The following is a 20,032-nucleotide window of genomic DNA, read 5'->3' as shown; positions in this document are numbered from 1 at the left end:
ACTCCACATTTCCACTCCTACATATATATCCTACAGAAATATGTGTTTATATGTATAGCAGGAATCATGTATAAAAATGTTTATCACAGCATTATTCACAATATACAAAGACTGAAACCAATTCCAATGTTTATCAGCAGCATACTGGCTGTATTATGGTATAGTCCTACAATAAACATTAACAAAACTGTACTATAAAGATTAAAACAAACTACAGCTACACAACATGGATGAATCTTAAAACAATGTTGAACAAAAGTCACATACCCAAAAAAATTTACTCTGATTCTATTAGTAGAAGTTCAAAATCAGGGAAAACAGAATAACTACTTATTTAGGGATCTAATCATGGACGGTAAAACTATAAGGACAAGCAAAGGAACGAGAACCACACATCACTAGACAATGGTTATCTCCAAAGTGCTGGGGGCAGTGAAGGAGATGTGATCTAGGAGGGGTTCCCAAGGGGCTCCTGAGGTACTGACTTGAAAACGTTCTCTTCTCTAACTTGGTGTTGACACGGGTGTTCCTGCTCACCTTCATTTTTTTTTAAGTATACACCTATGTATCATGAACAATTCTTATCTCAAAATTTAAAAATAAATTACACATTATAACAGCATTACAATCATGAACATGTGTGCTATGTTCTCTGGGAGACAAAGAGAAATTATTTACCCTACTTTCCAGAAAAGGACACTGACACTTAGAGGAGACACAAGTGTTGAAACCAGGTCTCAAATCCAAGACCCAAGATGCTTTGTTACTAAAGCATTCATGATCCAGACTCTGCCTGCATGGAGGCGATGCACAGGAAGTGATGAACCTGGTAAAAGCTTCCAGTCTTAAAAATACTCCAAGTAAGGCTCTTTAAGGCTTCTCGCAGGGACATTTTATTTTTTGGTTAAAGCCACAATAGATAGAAATGCCATAAAAACAAACATGTAAACAAGGTATCAGAACTTTGGTTCATTGAAACATCTCACACCTAAAACACCTGAGGTACAAAGGCACCTTGCTAGGCGCTAGACAGCTAACTCTGCTGCAGCCACTTTGATCCTGGTCTTGGGGCCAGGGATGGCACAGGCTGAACGGAAGGGCTGGGACTTCAGTCACACAGGACTCGCCCTAGTATGGCCTCCCTCTGCTCCAGACAAACATTCATTTCTCCAAAAACCAGCCTGATAGAAACTGGAACATACAAAGGTGTCTGTCACATTGAACTTGAAGATGACATGGGCTGCAGGACCAGGAAGGGGAAGGACAGAAAAGGATGTCAGTCAACTTCTGTTGATCCACAAGGTCTCAAGAACTCCTGTCCTCGTTCATGGAACCACTTATTGGAGACTGTGAAAAGAAAGCAAGCATGTTACAATCCTATTGGTCAGTTTAGTAGCCTGAATGAATGACTCCTTCATGATGACCCCTGCGCTGTGCCCTGGAATCAGACACAAATAAGACAAGACATGATCTCAGGCCTCAATTTGCTAATGAATTGGTGAGGAAGACACATGTAAACAGGTAAGTGTATGAAATTCTGCCAGTGGGACAAGATACATGTGTGCAGGTTGCCATGGGAATAGCACCAAAGAGCATCTAATCACGCCCTTTGATGCCCATGACGTTCGATGCGCTTTAGCTCTATTCCCATAGCAACGCGCACACATTTCTTGCTCTTAGAGAGAAGAGGAAATCCTAGGGCTAGAATATAAAGTTAAATAGAAGTTATCCTGGGAAGAAGAATGACATACCCAGATGGTTCTTTCACCAAGAGGGTCCCAGGAGTGACAACAGGATGAGAAAGTAATCAAGGCAGGAGCCACCCTGACGCGTGTTGAGGACTCAAGAAGCCTAGTATTACTGGGAGGTGGCAGGTGGAAACTGAGAGGTAGGATATGAGGATGAGGAAGCCTGTCAGCATTGCAGAGGGCTTTGATGTTAGCCTCAGGAGCTGTGGACCAGCAGATCCAGTCTGTATGCCATGGGCACAAGAGCAGCAGAGCTGCCGCCAGCTCTGTCACCCCATGCCATATCTTCAAAAACACAGGAACCATGATTCTGTTCCTCACAGACTCTCTCATAATGAATCAAAATTTTATTTCAATGCACTACTGAAGTCACAGAGCTTTTAAAATATAAAGTAATACATGTACTTCATTGAAAAAACTAAAATTGTCACAACGCTTATAATGATAAACAGCAATCTCCGAAGCTTTTCCTTCCCATCCCTAATCCCCACTCCCAGGGAACATTAAACTCCTCTAGCTGTTTCTTCTGATATTTCACTTCATTTCTCTAGGTAACATGCTTTTAGTTCTATCCCGTAACTTTCAACTTTGAAATTCTTTTATTCTACCCCTAAAACATATACTTATCCCCTCCCATCTTTCCAGTACAGGTAAATCACAAGTTTTAGTTAAAGTAATACTCAGTGTGTACATAATTATATCATGTAAGTGTGATGCCTGAGCCATCTAGTAGTTTATACTTATCTCTTGTACAACTTTTTTTTCCCTGAATTCAGCAACTGCCTTGTTTTCTTTTTCATTTGCTTAATTATCTGCGAACCCATCACTATTTATCTTCAAAACTCTCCAAGGGGGCTACACACTCATCTCCTTAACAAACACTTCCTGTCACATCCTGGTTTAAGCCTCTCCGAGGCTCACACAACTGCTCCCAGGATAAAGCTCAAGCTTGAGCTTCTGCAGTTTGGTCTCAGTCTCCAGCCTCATCTCCTGGCCCCTGTGCCACCGGTCTCCCTTTCTTCAAGTGACAAGGGAGCCTGTCCCCACACCCATATGCTGGTTTTAGCTTGTGCCTCCATCCATATGGGCCTTGTTCGCCTGAGGCACTCTTTCCCCTCACTGCTTCCAGCTCTCCACTCTGCTCCCCTAGAAGCCTTGCCAGAGGGTCCTGGACCTATGGTGCGTATGCAGCTGTTCGTCCTCAGGCCTTCTTTAGCTCCCTGTGTATCTCTGAGTGTTTCCAACCAGCTGCCTTGGCATTTACCAGGTGCATGGACATGACATGGCTGGATGGTAGTAACAGCAGAAAAAAACCTAAGAAGGGAGACAATCTCTGCAATTTGGCAGCAGTTATCTCCCAGCTCAGAATCTAAGGCCAGTAAGCAAAGCCCAAGCGGAGGCCACCAACACCAACACCACCCCTTAAGACACTCACCCCACTTGCAGCCCACAAGCACAGGGCAGGCAGCGTGTCTTGTTCGGTAGTCACCTTCCCCACTCCGCAAGAGGTTGTACCAGAATACAGCTGTACCCTGGGAAAGAGATTGTCTTTTCAGAACACATTCTTAGAGACTCTGCTCAGGGACCTGACCGCAAGCATCACAGAAGCTCTGCCCTGAGCAGAAACACCCTCATTTTCCCATGGATGGGGGACAGGGCTCTGGGACTCCAGCAATAGAGACTTTTCCCAGAAAGCACCTACCTTTCTGAAGTAGAAGTCTGGGAACTCACCCGCCCTGAAGGGGCTTCCCTCCCTGTCCCTTCTTCCCAGGGAGAAGCTGGGGCTACAAGGTCAGACTCCAGGTAGGCTAAGGCACATCACAGTGACAATCAGGCAGGCCAGGTAATGGTACTGGGGGACATGGACAAAGTAAAGTCTGAGCCTTGCTTCAACCTCTGACCCACAAGAATCAGAACTTACCTTCTTAGGCCAAATTGCAGCCCCCAGATCAGGGAAGACGGTGGCACCACCAGCTTCTACATCACTCATCTGGAAATATAAGACATAGAGCTTGGTCCTCCTAAGCAAGGCTCTCAGAGCAACTGAGCCACAAAGGACATGACAAAGTGTACAGATCACCCCCCTCTGAGCATCAGTAACACTGCTTGGAGTCTGCTCCATGGCTAGCCCTTTAGCCAAGAAAGGTTATCTCATGCCTACTTAATCAGTGTGATTCATTAGAACAGTCTCCATGTCATGAGTGTTCAAGAGTTGAGGCCCACAGGAGACCCACATCCGGGCTGTCCTTGGATGAAAATAATCTGAGTCTGTACTTAGAAAATGCCTGTTCTGACCCCCACCCCTTGAATTCCCATCTAGCCTTGGCCTTGCCTAAGCCACTGTACTCAGCAAAGTGCCCTGACTAGGAGCTCCCTACCGTTTCCAACACTATGTGCAGTCCCCACTGCAGCTCTGTTTCTCTGGCTCTAGCAGTTTGCTGCTCTAGTCAGACCTTCACCTTCCCAGAGTAGCCACCCTTCCTGGGGCCACCTGAGTGGGAAGGTGGGGCACTGTGTTTCTAGAGGCCCTGCTTTCTCCCATGGTAAGGCCTTAAACTACATTGAACACAAGTTCCACACTAGCAAGGCTGCACTCATGCCCACAGAGCATGCCTTGACTCATGGCCAAAGCACTACTTCTTTCCCATATGGCTCTCTTACTTTTTTTGTCCATAATGTAATAAAAATTGGAGCTAAAAAATATTTCCACAGGACACATACCAGACTCAGTGAAGGGTACTTGACAGACATATGGTAAATGAATAAGACAAAAAGCTCTGATGGCTTCTCACAGCCCTGGGATCAAACTCAAATTCTTTTCTAGAACCCCAAGGCCCTGTCAGTCTCACTAGCCTCTCTCCAGACACACCAGCCTTTTTCTATTTTTCCAACATCCCAAGCTCCTTTTCTCTTACAGGACTACATACACTCTCTCTCATGCTAGAAACCATGTTCTACCAGCTAATTTCCACTCAACTTTTGAGTCTCAACTGATATGTTACTTCCAAAGAGAGGCCTCCATTGAACCCCAAGTCTGGGGTTCACAGCACCTGTCTCCATAACTATATAATACTCTCTCTGATGTTTAGGCTGGGAGAGGTGGCTCACACCTGTAATGTCAGCACTTTGGGAGGCCAAGGTGGGTGGATCACTTGAGGTCAGGAGCTCGAGACCAGTCTGGCCAAGATGGTGAAACTTTGTCTCTACTAAAAATACAAATATTAGCTGGGCATGGTGGTGCATGCCTATAATCCCAGCTACTTGGGAGGCTGAGGCAGGAGAATCACTTGAACCCGGGAGGCAGAGGTTGCAGTAAGCTGAGATCGCGCCACTGTACTACAGCCTGGGCACCAGAGGGAGACTCTGTCCCCCCGCCCAAAAAAGAAGAAGAAGAAGAAGAAAGAAGAAAGAAGGAAGAAGGAAGAAGGAAGAAGGAAGAAGAAGGAAGAAGAAGAAGAAGAAGAAGAAGAAGAAGAAGAAGAAGAAGAAGAAGAAGAAGAAGAAGAAGAAGAATAATCATCTCTCTGATGTTTAAAATAAGTCTCTCATATTGGACCTCAAGCACCACAAGAGAGACCACATACGTTCTGCTCACCAACATGTACATAGCACAATCCCCAGCATGTAATAACCACACAATAAAAACGTAAAAGGAAAAAATGGACACAGGCTTCTGTCTCTAAGTTACTTTACTGCCTCTATGTCTCTTTAGAGCTGGCTCTCAGCAGAAGGGAGAGGAAATTGTTCCTCATGTGAAAGGTAAACCCTATAACCTATGGATGAAACAGAGACAAGAGGTGGGAATCAGGCCACTAAGCCTTGGAGAAAACAAAGGTGGTTCTCATCTAGAGAGAGCTAACGCTGTCTCCTCACTCAGGTGCCAAGGAGGGAACCCTCCAGGGCACCCATCCCAAAAATCCAGACTAGCACTGTGCCCATCAAAAAGGAGCCAGAATGGCCAGGCACAGTGGCTCATGCTTGTAATTCCAGCACTTTGGGAGGCCGAGGCGTGCAGATCACCTGAGGTCAGGAGTTCAAGACCAGCCTGGCCAACATGGTGAAACCCTCTCTCTACTAAAAATACAAAAATTAGCCAGGCGTGGTGGCCAGCGCCTATAATCCCAGCTGCTTGGGAGGGTGAGGTACAAGAATCGCTCCAACCTGGGAGGCCGAGGTTGCAGTAAGCCGAGATCACACCACTGCACTCCAGCCTGGGTGACAGAGCAATACTCCATCTCAAAAAAACAACAAAAAAAGCAGCAGCCAGAATATGCTACAACATGGATAAACCTTGAGGACATTATACACCAGCCACACAGAAAGACAAGTATTAATACTTTGATTCCACTTATTTAAGTAACCAAAATCACAGAGACAGAAAGCAGAATGGTGGCTGCCAGGAGCTGCAGGAGGGGAATCTGGAATTATTTCTTAATGGGTATAGTTTCAGTTTTAGAAGATGAAAATAGATGGAAATGAATGGTGGTGATGCTTGCGCACTATGAAGGTATTTAATACCACTGAACCGCACATTTAAAAATGGTTAAGATGGTAAGTTTTATGTTATGTCTATTTTATCACAATTTTAAACACTGGGGAAAAAAAATAGCCAGGAATGTTAAAGTCCTGGTGGTGGCAGTGGGGAAAATGAAAAGAAACAGAGGCCAACTCTCCCTACTGCAGTCAAGAAGGGTGCTGAAAGCCAGAAGGACCTGACCATTACTCTATAGTAGATGGTATCAGCCCTGATGGGGGTGGGATATAAGGCAGCCCTCTGGACCCAGGGTCCCCTTAGGGTCCATCAGCACACATCATACTCACGTAGTTTAAGAAAGTGGCCACACGATTCCCCGTCCCTAAATGCTTGAAAGTATGTCGCTCATCATTCTACAAAATTAAGTGAGAATGAACAGGTGGGCCTGGACCCAGTACTTACGTAGTTAAGAAACGTCGCTAACCTATTCCCCTCTGTTTTGAGGCCGCTGTCAAAAGGTCGCTGTAACAGACAACAACTTTCACCGAAGTTTACAACAGGCTTCATCTACCACCCACAAGACTAGGACCAAAAGGGTCATGGGAAAGTAATAAGTGTGTGTTCCATAAATCAGCCTGGAACATGTGCCAAGGCTGTAAAGTAAATTATGGCTAGGGCATGGGGTTTGCAGGGAAAAGGAAAAGGGACAAGAACAGTTTTCACAAAGACCTAGTGAGGCTCTTTGCTTTAGAATCAGGGCAAAGGGTGATACAGTTAGGGCAGGGGATGAACTCCCCACATACATCTACATGGGAGACAGCCAGGCTCCACTGTGTTCTGCAGGATCCCTGGTTCCAGATTTGGGATTCACCAGTAACAAAGAGTTTCTCCCAATGATGCAGAGGTGGAGGGAGGGCAAGGGGTAGGGGTACTGATATGGAGGCTGAAATGCTCCTAGAAGCTCCACCCTTCTCAAATCAGCTAGAGTAGGGACCTTTGAAAGCACCTGTGATTAAGGCCTTACCCTAGAGAAGTCGAAGTGTGGTTCATATTGTCCTCCCACTCCATAATTTGCAACCTGTGGGAAATAACAGCATTAGACCTTGTAAGCAGCATGAACAGCTCTGTAGCAGCCCATCACTCTAGGGATACAATCTTCCCAGGCCTGAAAACAACCAGAACTCCCAAGAGCAGCCTCTCTAAGGTGGAAGACAACCATGCCCTGCCAGCACAGGCAGAGCAAACATCACAAACAAGTCTACATTTCTGTCCAAGAGTAAGGCTGCAGCACAAATGTGGTTTCCCAAACAAAACAAGATGGGTGAACTGCACATGATCACTGAGGAAAAGCTCCAGCCCCTTCATGGACACTCAGACAGCAGTAAAGGGAACACTGCTTGAGGCCGGCCCTGGCCCTGGACCCAGTTTGTTTGGGACATATTAAGATAGTAATCCAGAGGAAAGTCAGTAACAAATTTAAGAAGAGGATTTTCTTTTTTAAACTAGTTTTGGAGGTACTCAGCACCTTGTACTGTTCCTACCACCACTGCTATTCCTGGTGAGACTGTGTGGGGCAGATTCCCACAGTGGTCTACTGCATGGAATGAAACAGCACAACATGGGTGGCCAGCTGCCGGGCGGCCAAGAATTACCGCACTACATCGGCACCTCCAGTGTGACCCTGGACCTGAAGTAACATCTGAGCAACTACCAGGTGTCATAAATTGGATTAGAAATTGTAAATGCCTTTGTGGACAGCTTGTCAGCACAATGGAAAGTCCTAAATCACAATTATTGTCTCAGCTTCAGTAGACAGAATGACAGACAAGGTTAAAGATGAAGCACAGAAACTGATATGGAAGCTAGTGGATCAAGCAGCACCACCAATGTCCGTCTGGGAACAGCCGGTTAGTGTGTCTCACTGAAAACATAAAAACCTCTGGGGCTAGGCCATAAGTTCTCAGAAAGTTGGTATTTTTTGTATATCCTTTTCTGCTATCCCAACGGTCAGGTGAGAGATGCTACAAAACTAGCAATAACAGAGACCTATAGAAATGCGGGACAGAAGCCAGGCATGGTGGCTCATGCCTGTAATCCCAGCACTTTGGGAGACTGAAGTGAGAGGACTGCTTGAGCCCAGAAGTTTGAGACTAGCCTGGGCAACACAGCAAGACTCCATCCGTCTCTACTAATGAAAAAATTAGCTGGGCACAGTGGCGTGCACCTGCAGTCCCAGCTACTCAGGAAGCTGAGGCAGGAGGATGGCTTGAGCCCAAGAGTTCAAGGTTGCATTGAGCTATGACTGCGTCACTGCACTCCAGCCTGAGCAACAGAGTAAGACCCTGTTTCACATACACACAAAAAAAGAAATGCAAGAAAGAAAGGGACAGTGGACTTTATAAGAGAGGAAATTCTCTTATTGGAGCACAAAATGTTGGCAGTATCATTTTCAATATCTACAAAGATAATACTTTTGATACAAAGCATGGATGAAAACATGCTGTCATCCACTGCTTCAGCCTTTAAGATTCCTGCACCAAAAATACCTGGAAATCCTGTCAACAGCACAAGGAAGCCTGGTTCAGCAGGTGGCCCTAAGGCTGGAGATGCATCTAAGGAGAGAAGTGCCAGAGCAGCTGAGAAAGCATATCTTTTTTTGTAGTCAAGAGCTTGAAGAAAATTTTTTTCTCTCTCCTTTTTTTGGGGGGAGTGGGGAGTAGAGACAGAGTCTCACTATGTTGCCCAGACTGGTCTCAAACTCTTGGCTTCGAGCAATCCTCCTGCCTTGGCCACCCCAAGAACTAAGTTACAGATGTAAGCCACCACACCTGGCCTGGAAGAAAGTTTTAAACACGACTGTGACTCTGTGCCAGTGCACTCAGGAAAATTCAATTAGTGCTTGTTGCTGGAGCTGCAGAGTATGACTGCATTTTTCAACACTTCCACTTGTTAAATGGATTGCTTAAACTTACAGATCCCACGCAGTGAAAGAAGTGGCGTTGCCAGAGCTGGCTCATCTTTTAGGTTTGGAGAATTATATTTGATCATGGTTCTGAAGCCACTGTACCTACACTCTTTAATACAGTTCCCAAATAAGTACAAAATGCATGGGACCATCTTGATTTGCAGCAGTAAGATTGCCTATCCAGGCATATGTAAGTCCCCAGGCTCACGCCTTTAATAACAAGCAACTGTACATCAAGACTGATTCATGTGAGGAGGTATTCATTTAAATCTTTAGACTTACTATTGTAAGAGTGGAGTCAGTTATTTGAAAGACATGGGTATTTACGATGCTAAGGACAGAGTAAAGGCAAAATTAAAAAGGTCAGAAATCACTTTTCTGGTGAGGCTGAGCATCATGCGGCCAAAGTCTTCAATCTGAGAGAATCCTAGAGGTGTAGCATCTCTTCCTCTCTATCAGATAAGCCCTCATCCAATTCACCAGAAAGCCTCAATTACCTTTTTCCTTCAAATGGTCTACAGCAAACATGTCAGCTACAGCTGAAAGAATGTCAACAGATAGAAGAACCAGCTCCTTTCCAGAGGCCTGCAGCATTTCCTAAAGGACCTGATGTGAGGGCTGTTGCTGGTGCCTAGGCATGTATCATACCACAAGCATTTCATATGGAGTAAGTACTTAGGGATAGATGCTGAAATCCAGTTTCCTGTTCCCTAGACCATGAAGGATCAAAGCCTTCAACACCACTGACTGGCAAAGGAAATGCCAAGACAGTTCCTAGGAGAAGAATGCAAACAAAAATGGCATCTCAGCCACTTGGCAGCTGTGGTCTGAATCTTCCAGAAGATCCTTAACTATAAGAGCCCCTCTACCAAGAGGTCTGGCATTCAGACCCCAGTCAACTGAGCTATAACACTGAGGCCAGACAAGATAAAGTCCAAATTGTAGCAGAGAAGTCAGTTCATAAGCAAGAAGCTGCTATCTTCCATGGGTGAGTGTAAGACAGGCATACAGTGAGTGTAGCTGCACAGCTAGCCAGGAAAGCAACCGCGCCAGAGGTCCTGTCTACTTAGCCTCCTGGTCCAGGGTATGAAATCAGCCAAGCAGACTGTGGTCTTTGATCAGAACCATGAAAGTCCTGAAGACTGGCTCTGACACAGAGGAAGCAGTGGCAGATGTCTCAACAAAAAAGAAAAACAAACAAAAAAAAAACCTGCTCCAAGAAGATATGAGTCAAGACAATGCCAATAGGGACTCATCTAGCACATCAAGAGTGCCCATCTCTCTTCAAATGGTGGTGCTCTTACACATACGCAGCAAGTGGGAGATGAGACAGAAGTCCTCCATGGATGTGCTTATCTGCAGAACTTATTTAAAAATTACAAAACACAAAGTTGAACTAAACTGAAAAAAAAAAATTAAAATTTCACAATACTATTTGCAAGGTAATCAGTATGTTTTTTAAAACTCTGGTAGACTTCACACAAATCCATAAAGATGAACTTCAAAATTGATTTTCCAATTGCTGATGCAGCTACACTTCTTTTTGTTGAAAAAACAACAGCAAAAAGAAGGCTGATTTGTTTGGGCATGTGCAGGCAAAAGTTCAAAAAATCTTTCCCAAATGATCTTCAGTCAATATTCTAATGAGATCTATAGTAGATCAGACCCAAATGCCAATCATAAAGGTAAAGGCTGCTATCTTTAAGTATACACAAACTTTGGCCAAACAGAGAGACCCAGGGGCCTCTAGAAAGATGCCAGTGAAACTTCTCTGACAGTGTCTTAGGCCATCAATTTTACAACAGAACACGGAAGTTCCAATATTCATAAGGGAACACAGCCAGTACTGATTTGAACTCAATACCCAAGAGGATACTTTATTAAGGAGCTTTACCCAAGAGGATACTTTAATAAGGAGCTTTACCCAAAACCTTTCAGCAGGGTGCTGCCACGTTTCTTCATAATCACCTCTGAATAAAGGCAGGAAGCCAGGGTCCCAGTGGGAGTACTTGGACAAGAACACTCCACCTGCACCAGCTTAACCAGTCCAGGCCTCTCACTTCCACCTACATATCACAGTGTAAGGTCCCCCAGACCCACCCCTGCCTTTCTTTGTTCTGACTGAAAATCAGACTCCCTTGAGAGCTCTGTGACCCAGCCAGCGGCAGGTTTTTCCCTTCAGGCTGGAACACAAGCTGGTCTTGAACATTCCCAGGCACTGATGAAGGTGTTTAGGTTGTTGCCTAACACACTGAAAGAAACTAGCCCCAGCCCTGAATCAAATTCCCTAAACCCTCAAATAAACTCCACACTCTGACCCCATCACTGTGGAAATACTTAGGTAAAACAACCCTTGTCTCTTGCTGTCCATTTTGAGGATTGCTGCAGCCCACTCTGCAAGTTCCCTAATAAATGTTGTGGACTAAAGATCCAGGGGTTTAGTGCCGCTTTCTTTGGATTCTCAACCGACCCCATCTTGGCAGTCCCTCAGGGGAACTCCCCTGCTGCTGCTTTTGGAGGGACTTCAGCTGTGGTTCAGCAGGAGAAAACGCACAGAACACTTTGACCTTCAAATGTATTTGATTATGACACAGAACCATGGCCTCTGAAACCATTTTTAGCTCTCTTAGCGATGTCCCTGAGACCATTCAGGATTTGAGCTTCTGTTGTCAAGAAGACATGAATGAACCTGCCATAGCCACCGCTGATCCCTAGCTTCCAGCACACTTGGGCACCCAGAAGATGCTCAATAGATATTTGTTGAACACTAATTGTTGAAAGCCAACAGGCATGATTAATTCTGGTTTCCTAAAATGAGATCACTCCATATCATTGCATCAGGCAGTAGTCATACAGTTGGGCCGCTTTTGGCCCAGTTCTGGACACCTTGTGAGACCATCTAGCCACAAATACCCACTTCCCAACTCCTACAGTCCCAGGGACTATCTGTACCTGTAACAATTCTGCAGTCTTTACTGTTAACCCTGTGATGTGCTGCATCCGACGATTTACTCGGGCCACAACAGGGTCATCATCTTCCTCTAGCCAGGAGCTGGGTAAAAAGAAAAGAGCAGAGAAAAGAAGATGGAAGGGCAGGCTTCCATGAGGTCCTGCACTCTGTCCCCAGAGTCAGGGCCAGCACGAACAGGCAGTACAGGGTACCTGCTGCAACAAGGGGTGAGGAGTCGCCAGCAGGCAGGAAAAGGCAAGCCACCCATTCCTAGGGTAGGCACTGAGAAGTCCTGAAGTTGAGACTTGAGCAGCTACCAACCCCTGCTCTGTTTACCTTTTGGAAACCCGATAGCTGGCGACAGTGAGGACTCCTGTCTTGGGATCACGAACAGTGGCTCGTGCAAGCTAGAAGGAAGGAGGAGAAGGAATACTTGATTTGTTTGTTCTGCCTTGAGTATTTTCCCAGAAAGCACTGGGACCACATTTGCTGTCATGCTAGTGGAGGAAGCTTTGCAGCCAATGGCTCTAGCCAAGGCCCCAAGATCCTGCAGGCCAGGTGAGGGCAAAAGTCTGAGGCCTCCACATTCCCAATCTGCAATCAGTTCCTGGCTATTGCCCTGCTCGGTCACTGCTCATCCCTTCTCCTCCCCAGGTCTGCATTGCCTGCAGAATTATGCCTGCTTTATCCATCCATGCATCTGCCTGGCTAGCCCCTTTCCTTGCCAGGCACACATACCACTCCTGCCTGAGCACAGCCTGAGCTTAGCTACTCCCACCATATTCAGACTGTGCCACCATCCCTGAGCCTCCGCCTTATGTACGTCTCTCAACTTGGTCAAGTTCCACTATCCTTCTGAACCTCAGTGGGCTCCTCTGCCAAGAAACCCATCCAAACACTCTCCTGCTGTACCACCTCACACTGGGTTCCCACAGCCTCAAGAGGCAAAGACAGATGGCACAGTTTTCACTCCCTTGGGATCCTTACAAGTCAGATGATAAAACCAGGAAAAGATTCTGTAAGTTAAAATAAGTGAACCACTGCCTGGAAGTCACCCACTCACATATGTACACACTACACACGCACTCCCCTCATCTACTTCATTCCCCCAGCCTCCACAGACAGGCTTAGTGAAACCCCAGGAGGGACTCGCTGCCCAGAGTCAGCCAACATGGCAAAGGTCCATGTGCTTCAGTTGTGGACTGTCCTAATGACCTCACATGGGTGCAGCCACAGGCCCAGGTACTCCCACCCCAACACACTTCCCCTTGATTTTAATAAATATTGATGAGTGCCTACTTTGTGCCTGGCACTATGCTAGGTAACTGAGACATGGCCCCTGCACTCTTACAACTCAGTCGAGTGGGGAAAGCAGAAAATCAGCCAGGTAACTGCAGCACAGCATGGGTGAACTTAATGTCCTGTGGAAGCTCAGGGAATAGTCTCAAGAATAGCTTCCTAGGGGAGGAGACCACCTAGCTGAGGCCTGAAGGGTTAACATGAGTTATCCAAGTAGGGAAACATTACAGGAACAGGGAAGGAGCAGCAATCCAGAGGCCTGGGAATGAAAACGGGTGTGGCAGTAGGTGTGGATTAAAGGTTAAGGGAAGTAGTAAAATAGGCTGAAGAGACACGCAGGAGCTAGGGACTAGATGCAACCTTGTGGCCAACGAGAAATGGGGAAGGCTTCATGCAGGGGAGGGACACTCAAAATTTGAATGTAAAATGGATCACTGTGAATAACTTATGGAGAGTTGACTAATAAGGGGCCAGAGTGGGGACTGGGAGGCTAGTGAGGCCACAGCAGAGGTCAGCGCAAGAGATGATGGTGGCCCAGGCCAGGTGGTGGCAGACGGAATGGAGAGGAGTAAATGGACCAGAAGGCTAGTAAGCGGGTGAGATGGACCAACCTAGACACTATGCTGCTATAGCATGATCTGGTAAGATGGCCACTGCAAGCAGGACAGACGGCTCCCAAACTCCTACTCACGGCCCTTCCTGAGCTCCAGCGTATGTCCGTCCTTCCCTGAAAACTGCAGCCACAACCAGACCCCATCCAAACATCTGTGCCTTAGCATTGGCCTGACACCCACAAAGAGGCTCTGAGCAGCTGTGCTCTGCCCCAGGGGAAACACAGGGCTATTTTGAAAGCAGGCCAGAGACCCCATAGACAGCTGCCAGGCATTCCCCACAGGCCAAATTAAGCTCACTGGCTCTACTTCAAAGCCAGACTAGCATCTGTCTCTCACAGTCTCCGGAAAGGAGGGGTCAGCTTATCTTTGAATAGAAGCCGTGTGAAGAGCCAAACATCTTTGCCATCCTTGTTTGGCTCTTCACATGGCTTTTATTCAAATATATGTTTTCCCAATACTACCCCTTGGCCAGCCACACATATATGCACACATGCACACAGAAATGTTCTCAGTGTCTGGAACTGAAGAACAGGTAAGAAATCTCCCAGGAAATCCTGGCACAACCAGCAAAGTAGTTTTCTTTCCTGGAGGACTCTGGAGCTGAGTAGAAAGGGGAGTCCTAGTCCCCATTCTCCATACATCTGGCTAGCCCCCTCCCTCAGCCACATTGATGATGCCAACCACTGACTCAAAGCCGTAGATGTCCTAGTACCTCAAACCAAGGTGTTCTAAGATGAGGTCCAGGGGCCAGGATAGGAACCTATTTCAGGTCTCTCCATAAGCGTCAGGCCTCCTAGTCACCTCGGCCACTACAATTCTATTAGGAGCAGAGCAATAGAGAATCCAGCTAAATCCTCCCTCCCAATCATCAGTGATGGGGTATGGCAGCAAGTAGGTCTCTTTGAAAGATGTCAAATGGGGAGAAAATCTTTTATGAACTAGAAACAGAAGAATAATCGTAAAACATGGCATATATACAAAACCAACAGCCAACTGCATACTTGGCAGTAAAATACCATAGGAATTCCCAGGAAATTCAGGAATGAGACAAGGATTCCTATTCTTCGTAATTATGCTCTAGAAGTTCTGGGCGATTCAATAAGATTATAAAAACAAAGGAACTACAAGTATTATGAGAAAATAAAATTTTCCTTATTTCCAGGTGTTAATGCTATCCAGGCAACCAAAGAGAATCAGCTAAAAACCAAAAAAGGAATAAGTAAATTCAACCACTAGCTGCAATCTGCATAAGTTTGCTTTTTCATAGGCAAAACAGAGACAGTGACACCGTTATGAGCAGCTGTTCATAACTGTGACATAGTTAATATATATGTTAAGCATTTAGAAGTTCCTGCCACAGTTAAGAACTCAGTAAACATTAGCTCTTACTATGAAATGTATTTTTAAAATCAACAGTTTGGCATAGAATAGTAAACTAATATAATAATGTAACCAGTTAAAATACTAATGAAGAAATAAAGTAAATTAACAGTAACAAAGAAACTACCTAGGACTAAACTTAAGAAATGTGCAAGGATTATACGAAGAAAACTTAAAAAGATATAAATAAATGGAGAGACCTGTCACGCCCTTGGATGAGAAGACCCAATATTATAAAGATATACATTCTCCTCTAAGTCATTCACTCATTTACAGTCCTAATCAGGAGCTCCACAGGACCCAGCTTCATAGCACCTTATGGAATATTTCCTAAAAACTCCCACACACCAGTCTCCCAACCAGGTGAACTGACACACCAGTGTGGACCTGCCCTGTTCCCAGCATGACTTTCTATCATAGCATTGGCTGTCCACATTGGTTACCCTGTTCTTCCCCACTGGACCACGAACTCACAAGGTCAGGCTGAGTCTGAAGCATCTCTGTATCCCCACAGTAGGCCCATGCTAGGTATCGATAAAGGGTGGCTAGATGAGCAAACCAACCACCCACAGTGCTAGGGATGAGAGAAAGGACCTGCCCCCTTCAGTGCCCCGAGAAGGACCTGAAGTGACACCTACTTTAGGTTTTGCGATCTCCTTGATCCTCTCGATTTCCTCATCAGACATGACATCGTAGTACCTGACGATGTGTGGGCTGTCCCACTCATCCTCCTCTTTGAAGGGGGCGATGAGCAGCTGTGGGGCCCTGTTGCCATGGTGGTACCTACAGAAAAGCCTCTTCTGTCTCCGGGGTGTCTGGAGAGTACAGAGTAACAGGCCCTGAGCTGAGTGAGTCCTAATCCTCGGTCCCAGTCTGGCTGTCTGCAGACACTGGTCTCACCTCATGGCCAGCAGCTGCTCCCTCCCACCACACCACAGAAGAAAACAAAAGGCCCAGCAGGTGGGCATGCACAGTGGCTCATGCCTATAATCCTAGAACCCTGGGGGGCCAAAGGATAGCTTGAGACCAGGAGTTTGAGACCAGCCTAGATGACATAGACTCTGTCTCTATAAAAAATTAACCAAGTATAGTGGTGCACACCTGTAGTCCCAGCTACTCAGGAGGCTGAGGCAGGAAGATTGCTCAAGCCTGGGAGGTCAAAGCTGCAGTGAGCTATGATTACACCACTGCACTCCAGCCTGGGTGACAGGGTGAGATGAAAGAAAGAAAAGAGAGGAAAAACAGAGGGAGAGAGGGAGGGAAGAAAGGAAGGAAGGAAGGAAACAAAAGCCCCTTCAGCTTAACTGGCATGAAGTGACACCCCACAAATCATGCAATCTTTCTTCTCTCCCAAGATCACCTCACATCCTCAAGTCCCATGGCAGAGAGTAATTTCTGACCCTTTTCATGAAGACTTGAGTAGGTCTGAAGAGCTGGGACAGGGGAGAAACCTTTCCTGGTGGAGGAGCCAGTGGAAGCCATGCAGACAGGGGCATGGAAAAGGCCGAGAGACTGTCACACCTGGGCCTCCTCAGGAAGCACTAGGATCCCAGGGCTCTCAAAGGCTCAATACCAAGCTCTGGTACATGCTGGTGTCTTTACCACAAAGACTTACTCTCCACTTATACCATGACTTCTCTTGGGGCCTGAGGTACGCCCACCCATCGTTTTCTTCACAACAGTGAGTGAAGCAAAAAGTGGGACATGTTGGGGTAAGGAGGTGAGCTCAGTGGTAACTTAGAGGAGCAACACTCTACCTGGGGCATGAGGGGAGACAGTCTCCTTTCCTACCTCAGAGAATATCCACATGTCAGCCTCACAGATGCCATGAAAAACTGGGGGAGATACTGAAAAAAGTACCTACAGAATGAAGAACACCTTCCCCAAACCTGCCTACCCAGAGCCAGAGTCCAGGTCTACTGTTTTGGCACCCTGGCCCCCCTCACACATCTCACCAGTTTGACACCCTCCCCACGACAGAGGCTCTCGTAAACATCCCTCTCAGGCAGGTAGTCCACAGGCCTCTCATAGATGCCTTCTGGGGTTGCTAGCTCAGCTTCTGTCTGATTTGATAACATTTTTTCTCTCTCTTCCTCCAATAACTGCTCAAAGTACCGCAGATTCCCTCCAGCTCGTTCATGGCTTGGGTCTAGAAAAAGCAAGGAACGAGAAGGAAAAGGAAACCACAAACATCTGTTAGGTCATTTAGAGAAATTATTCTGTAAGGGTTTCTCTCCCAGCAGCTCACTTGCATGCTGCATTCTACCTTCTACAGCATCTAAACAGAGTATGCTGTTCGTAACCGAAAAACCAACAGAGGCCAGGCGCCGTGGCTCATACCTGTAATCCCAGCACTTTGGGAGGCTGAGGTGGGTGGATCACGTGAGGTCAGGAGTTCGAGACCAGCCTGACCAATGTGGTGAAACCCCATCTCTACTAAAAAAAATACACCATGGGAGCGTGTGCCTCTCTAATCCCAGCCACTTGGGAGGCTGAGGCAGGAGAATCTCACGAACCCCAGAGGCGGAGGTTCCAGTGAGCTGAGATCACGCCACTGCTCTCCAGGCTGGATGAGTGAGACTCTGCCTCAAAAAAAAAAAAAAAAAAAGAGGTAGATGAGTTTTAAAGGCACAGTGCTTTTGGCCTTCCTCAGTTCAACAGCACAAGGCACTATCAATGCCATATTAAGTCCGACTATTAGACCTCAGGCCTCTAATAGCACCGCCACTGTTTGTCACTGTAGCAATCCTAAAGTACATTCTGACTCCTGGGTTGCTCCTGATGCAATAAAGGTTCCACCCTGTGTAGTCCTGCATGGTGACAGATACACCGTAACACAGAGTCCTTATTAAAAAGGGCCACAAGTGCCACAGGCCTGAGTGTATCTATCAGCGACTGGGCAAAGCTAAGGCCAGGATTGAGGTGGGTAAGGAGCTAGTAAGAAGCTGGATTGGACCTAAAGTCAGTAATGCATTAGTCACTGGCCAAGTGACAGGGTAAACTGACTCAGTCCCAGGAGAGGGGTCAGGTAGACGCCAGCACAGTGCAGTTCCTCTGCCACTCTCCATTCCCATCTTACCTTCCCCTAGAATCTCCTTACCAAGGGAGAGCAGGCGGCGGGTGAGCTCCAGGGCACGGTGCAGATCACCCAACTGGAAGACAGCATAGCTGAGGTAGTCCAGCACCTGGGACTTTGTTGTGGTGGCCTCCTCCCCAGCATCAAGCTGCTTTAGCACCTGCTCCATCCACAACACCGTATGATAATAATCCCCTTCATTATAGGCTGAGCGGCCCATCCCAAAGCAGTCATCCACACTCAGCATTGCCTGGTACTTGGTTCCTACAGCAGGGGAAGTAAATTGTCAGGCTCCAAAGAGCCTCTGGGTTAGGGAAAGAGATTCCTGCTTCAAGGAAAGCCTGGGCCACTGGATGGGGGGCACTACCAAGCAGAACCCCATCAGACATTTAGACCGCATATCCTAAAGGGCCGCTGACACAGTGAGCACAGACAGATGGCCCTGCCCTGGACTGGGGTTCACAGCCAACCTCTTAGCCTCAGATTCCCTATCTCCCAAGTGGGAAGGGGCCTTTTTAGGGGGAGCCCCAAAAACCCACCAGGAAGCATCGTTGAGGACAGTGGGAAAGTCCTGTGGACCACAGAGAAGCAGATGTCTGGTGGGCAGCTTGCCATATGAGTCTGGAGGATGGGAAAATTAGCTGAATATAAAAAACATAAATTTAGGTGGCAACCAAGCCATGGGTGAGGAAAATTGCTTGCAGGAACTCTAAGGAAAGAATGGAGAAGATGGCTGAGCCCAGAGCTCCAGGGAACACCTACCCAGAAAGAACAGACAATGAGTAACCTTGAGAAAGAACTAAAGATAGGAGAAACAGAGGGAGCGGGAGTGGTGTGAGAGACATCAAGGGAGGCCAAGAGCCAAGGTTGCAGTGCCAGCTTTGGCTGTTAAGTGGCAGGGACCTTGCTGAGTATCAGCTCAGTGGGTCTTATGACCAAAGGTCATCTGCTGTAGGGGGAGTGCTGGAAAGTGACCATGAAGATAGTTTCAAGCCAATATGAAGAAGCAGCTACAGGAAGATGCAGGATTTAGGGTGGGCTCAAGATGGGAAAGACTATGTGTGCGGTTCCTCAGAGAATAATGAGAAAGCAGATACCATGGAGGGGAAGTAGGGGCTGTGACTCTCCCTGGAAAGCAAGGAAGACTCCCCACAGCCCCATTAACAGCAACTGGGGCATGGCTGACACAAAAGAACTCAGAGAAGGCTCTTTCTGCCTGGAATGAAACCCCTACACAGTAGGCTAAATGCTTCAGAGACCAGGGTCTGCTCACCCCGGTGGCTCAGGAATCAATAATGAGGAACAGGAAGTTGGGGAGAGTAAACACAAGATGAAGTCCATAGGTAGGCCAGGGATTAGGGGGCTCCTGGAGCCCCTTGTCCCTCTCCACAGGTCTCCTCTGGCTCTGCAGGCCCAGGAACCTGCATTGATGGGGCAGAGTAACATAGCTGACTGAGCTGGGGCTCTGGAGCCGGACTAAGCTAGGTCTGTGTTGGCCTCACTAGGGTGCCCACCAATGTGTGACT

The 20,032-nt window shown here is 46.8% G+C and overlaps 1 protein-coding gene across 5 annotated transcripts in view; it reads right to left on the bottom strand.

Moving 5' to 3' along the window:
• Positions 1–869: 869 nt before the first annotated feature.
• Positions 870–20,032, bottom strand: part of P4HA2 (prolyl 4-hydroxylase subunit alpha 2) — a 35,264-nt gene continuing 16,101 nt past the window's right edge. For 3 of the 5 annotated variants that reach the window (XM_008014352.3, XM_008014354.3, XM_038008208.2), the window contains 10 exons: positions 18,531–18,770; positions 17,386–17,579; positions 16,069–16,245; positions 12,474–12,544; positions 12,140–12,239; positions 7,247–7,300; positions 6,570–6,635; positions 3,670–3,738; positions 3,184–3,280; positions 870–1,347 (listed from right to left, as the gene is read on the bottom strand). In XM_008014352.3, coding sequence (XP_008012543.2) covers positions 1,277–1,347; positions 3,184–3,280; positions 3,670–3,738; positions 6,570–6,635; positions 7,247–7,300; positions 12,140–12,239; positions 12,474–12,544; positions 16,069–16,245; positions 17,386–17,579; positions 18,531–18,770 — 1,139 coding nt within the window. In that variant the 3' untranslated portion in view covers positions 870–1,276. Of the gene's footprint in view, positions 1,348–3,183; positions 3,281–3,669; positions 3,739–6,569; positions 6,636–6,684; positions 6,745–7,246; positions 7,301–12,139; positions 12,240–12,473; positions 12,545–16,068; positions 16,246–17,385; positions 17,580–18,530; positions 18,771–20,032 lie in introns of all 5 variants that reach the window. The other 2 variants (XM_008014353.3, XM_008014356.3) reach the window with 1 other exon arrangement.

This window comes from Chlorocebus sabaeus, chromosome 23 (assembly GCF_047675955.1).
Source record: "Chlorocebus sabaeus isolate Y175 chromosome 23, mChlSab1.0.hap1, whole genome shotgun sequence".
Classification (NCBI taxonomy): Eukaryota; Metazoa; Chordata; class Mammalia; order Primates; family Cercopithecidae; genus Chlorocebus; species Chlorocebus sabaeus.
The sequence above is the reverse complement of the archived record's forward strand: the minus strand, read 5'-3'. Positions and strand labels throughout refer to the sequence as shown.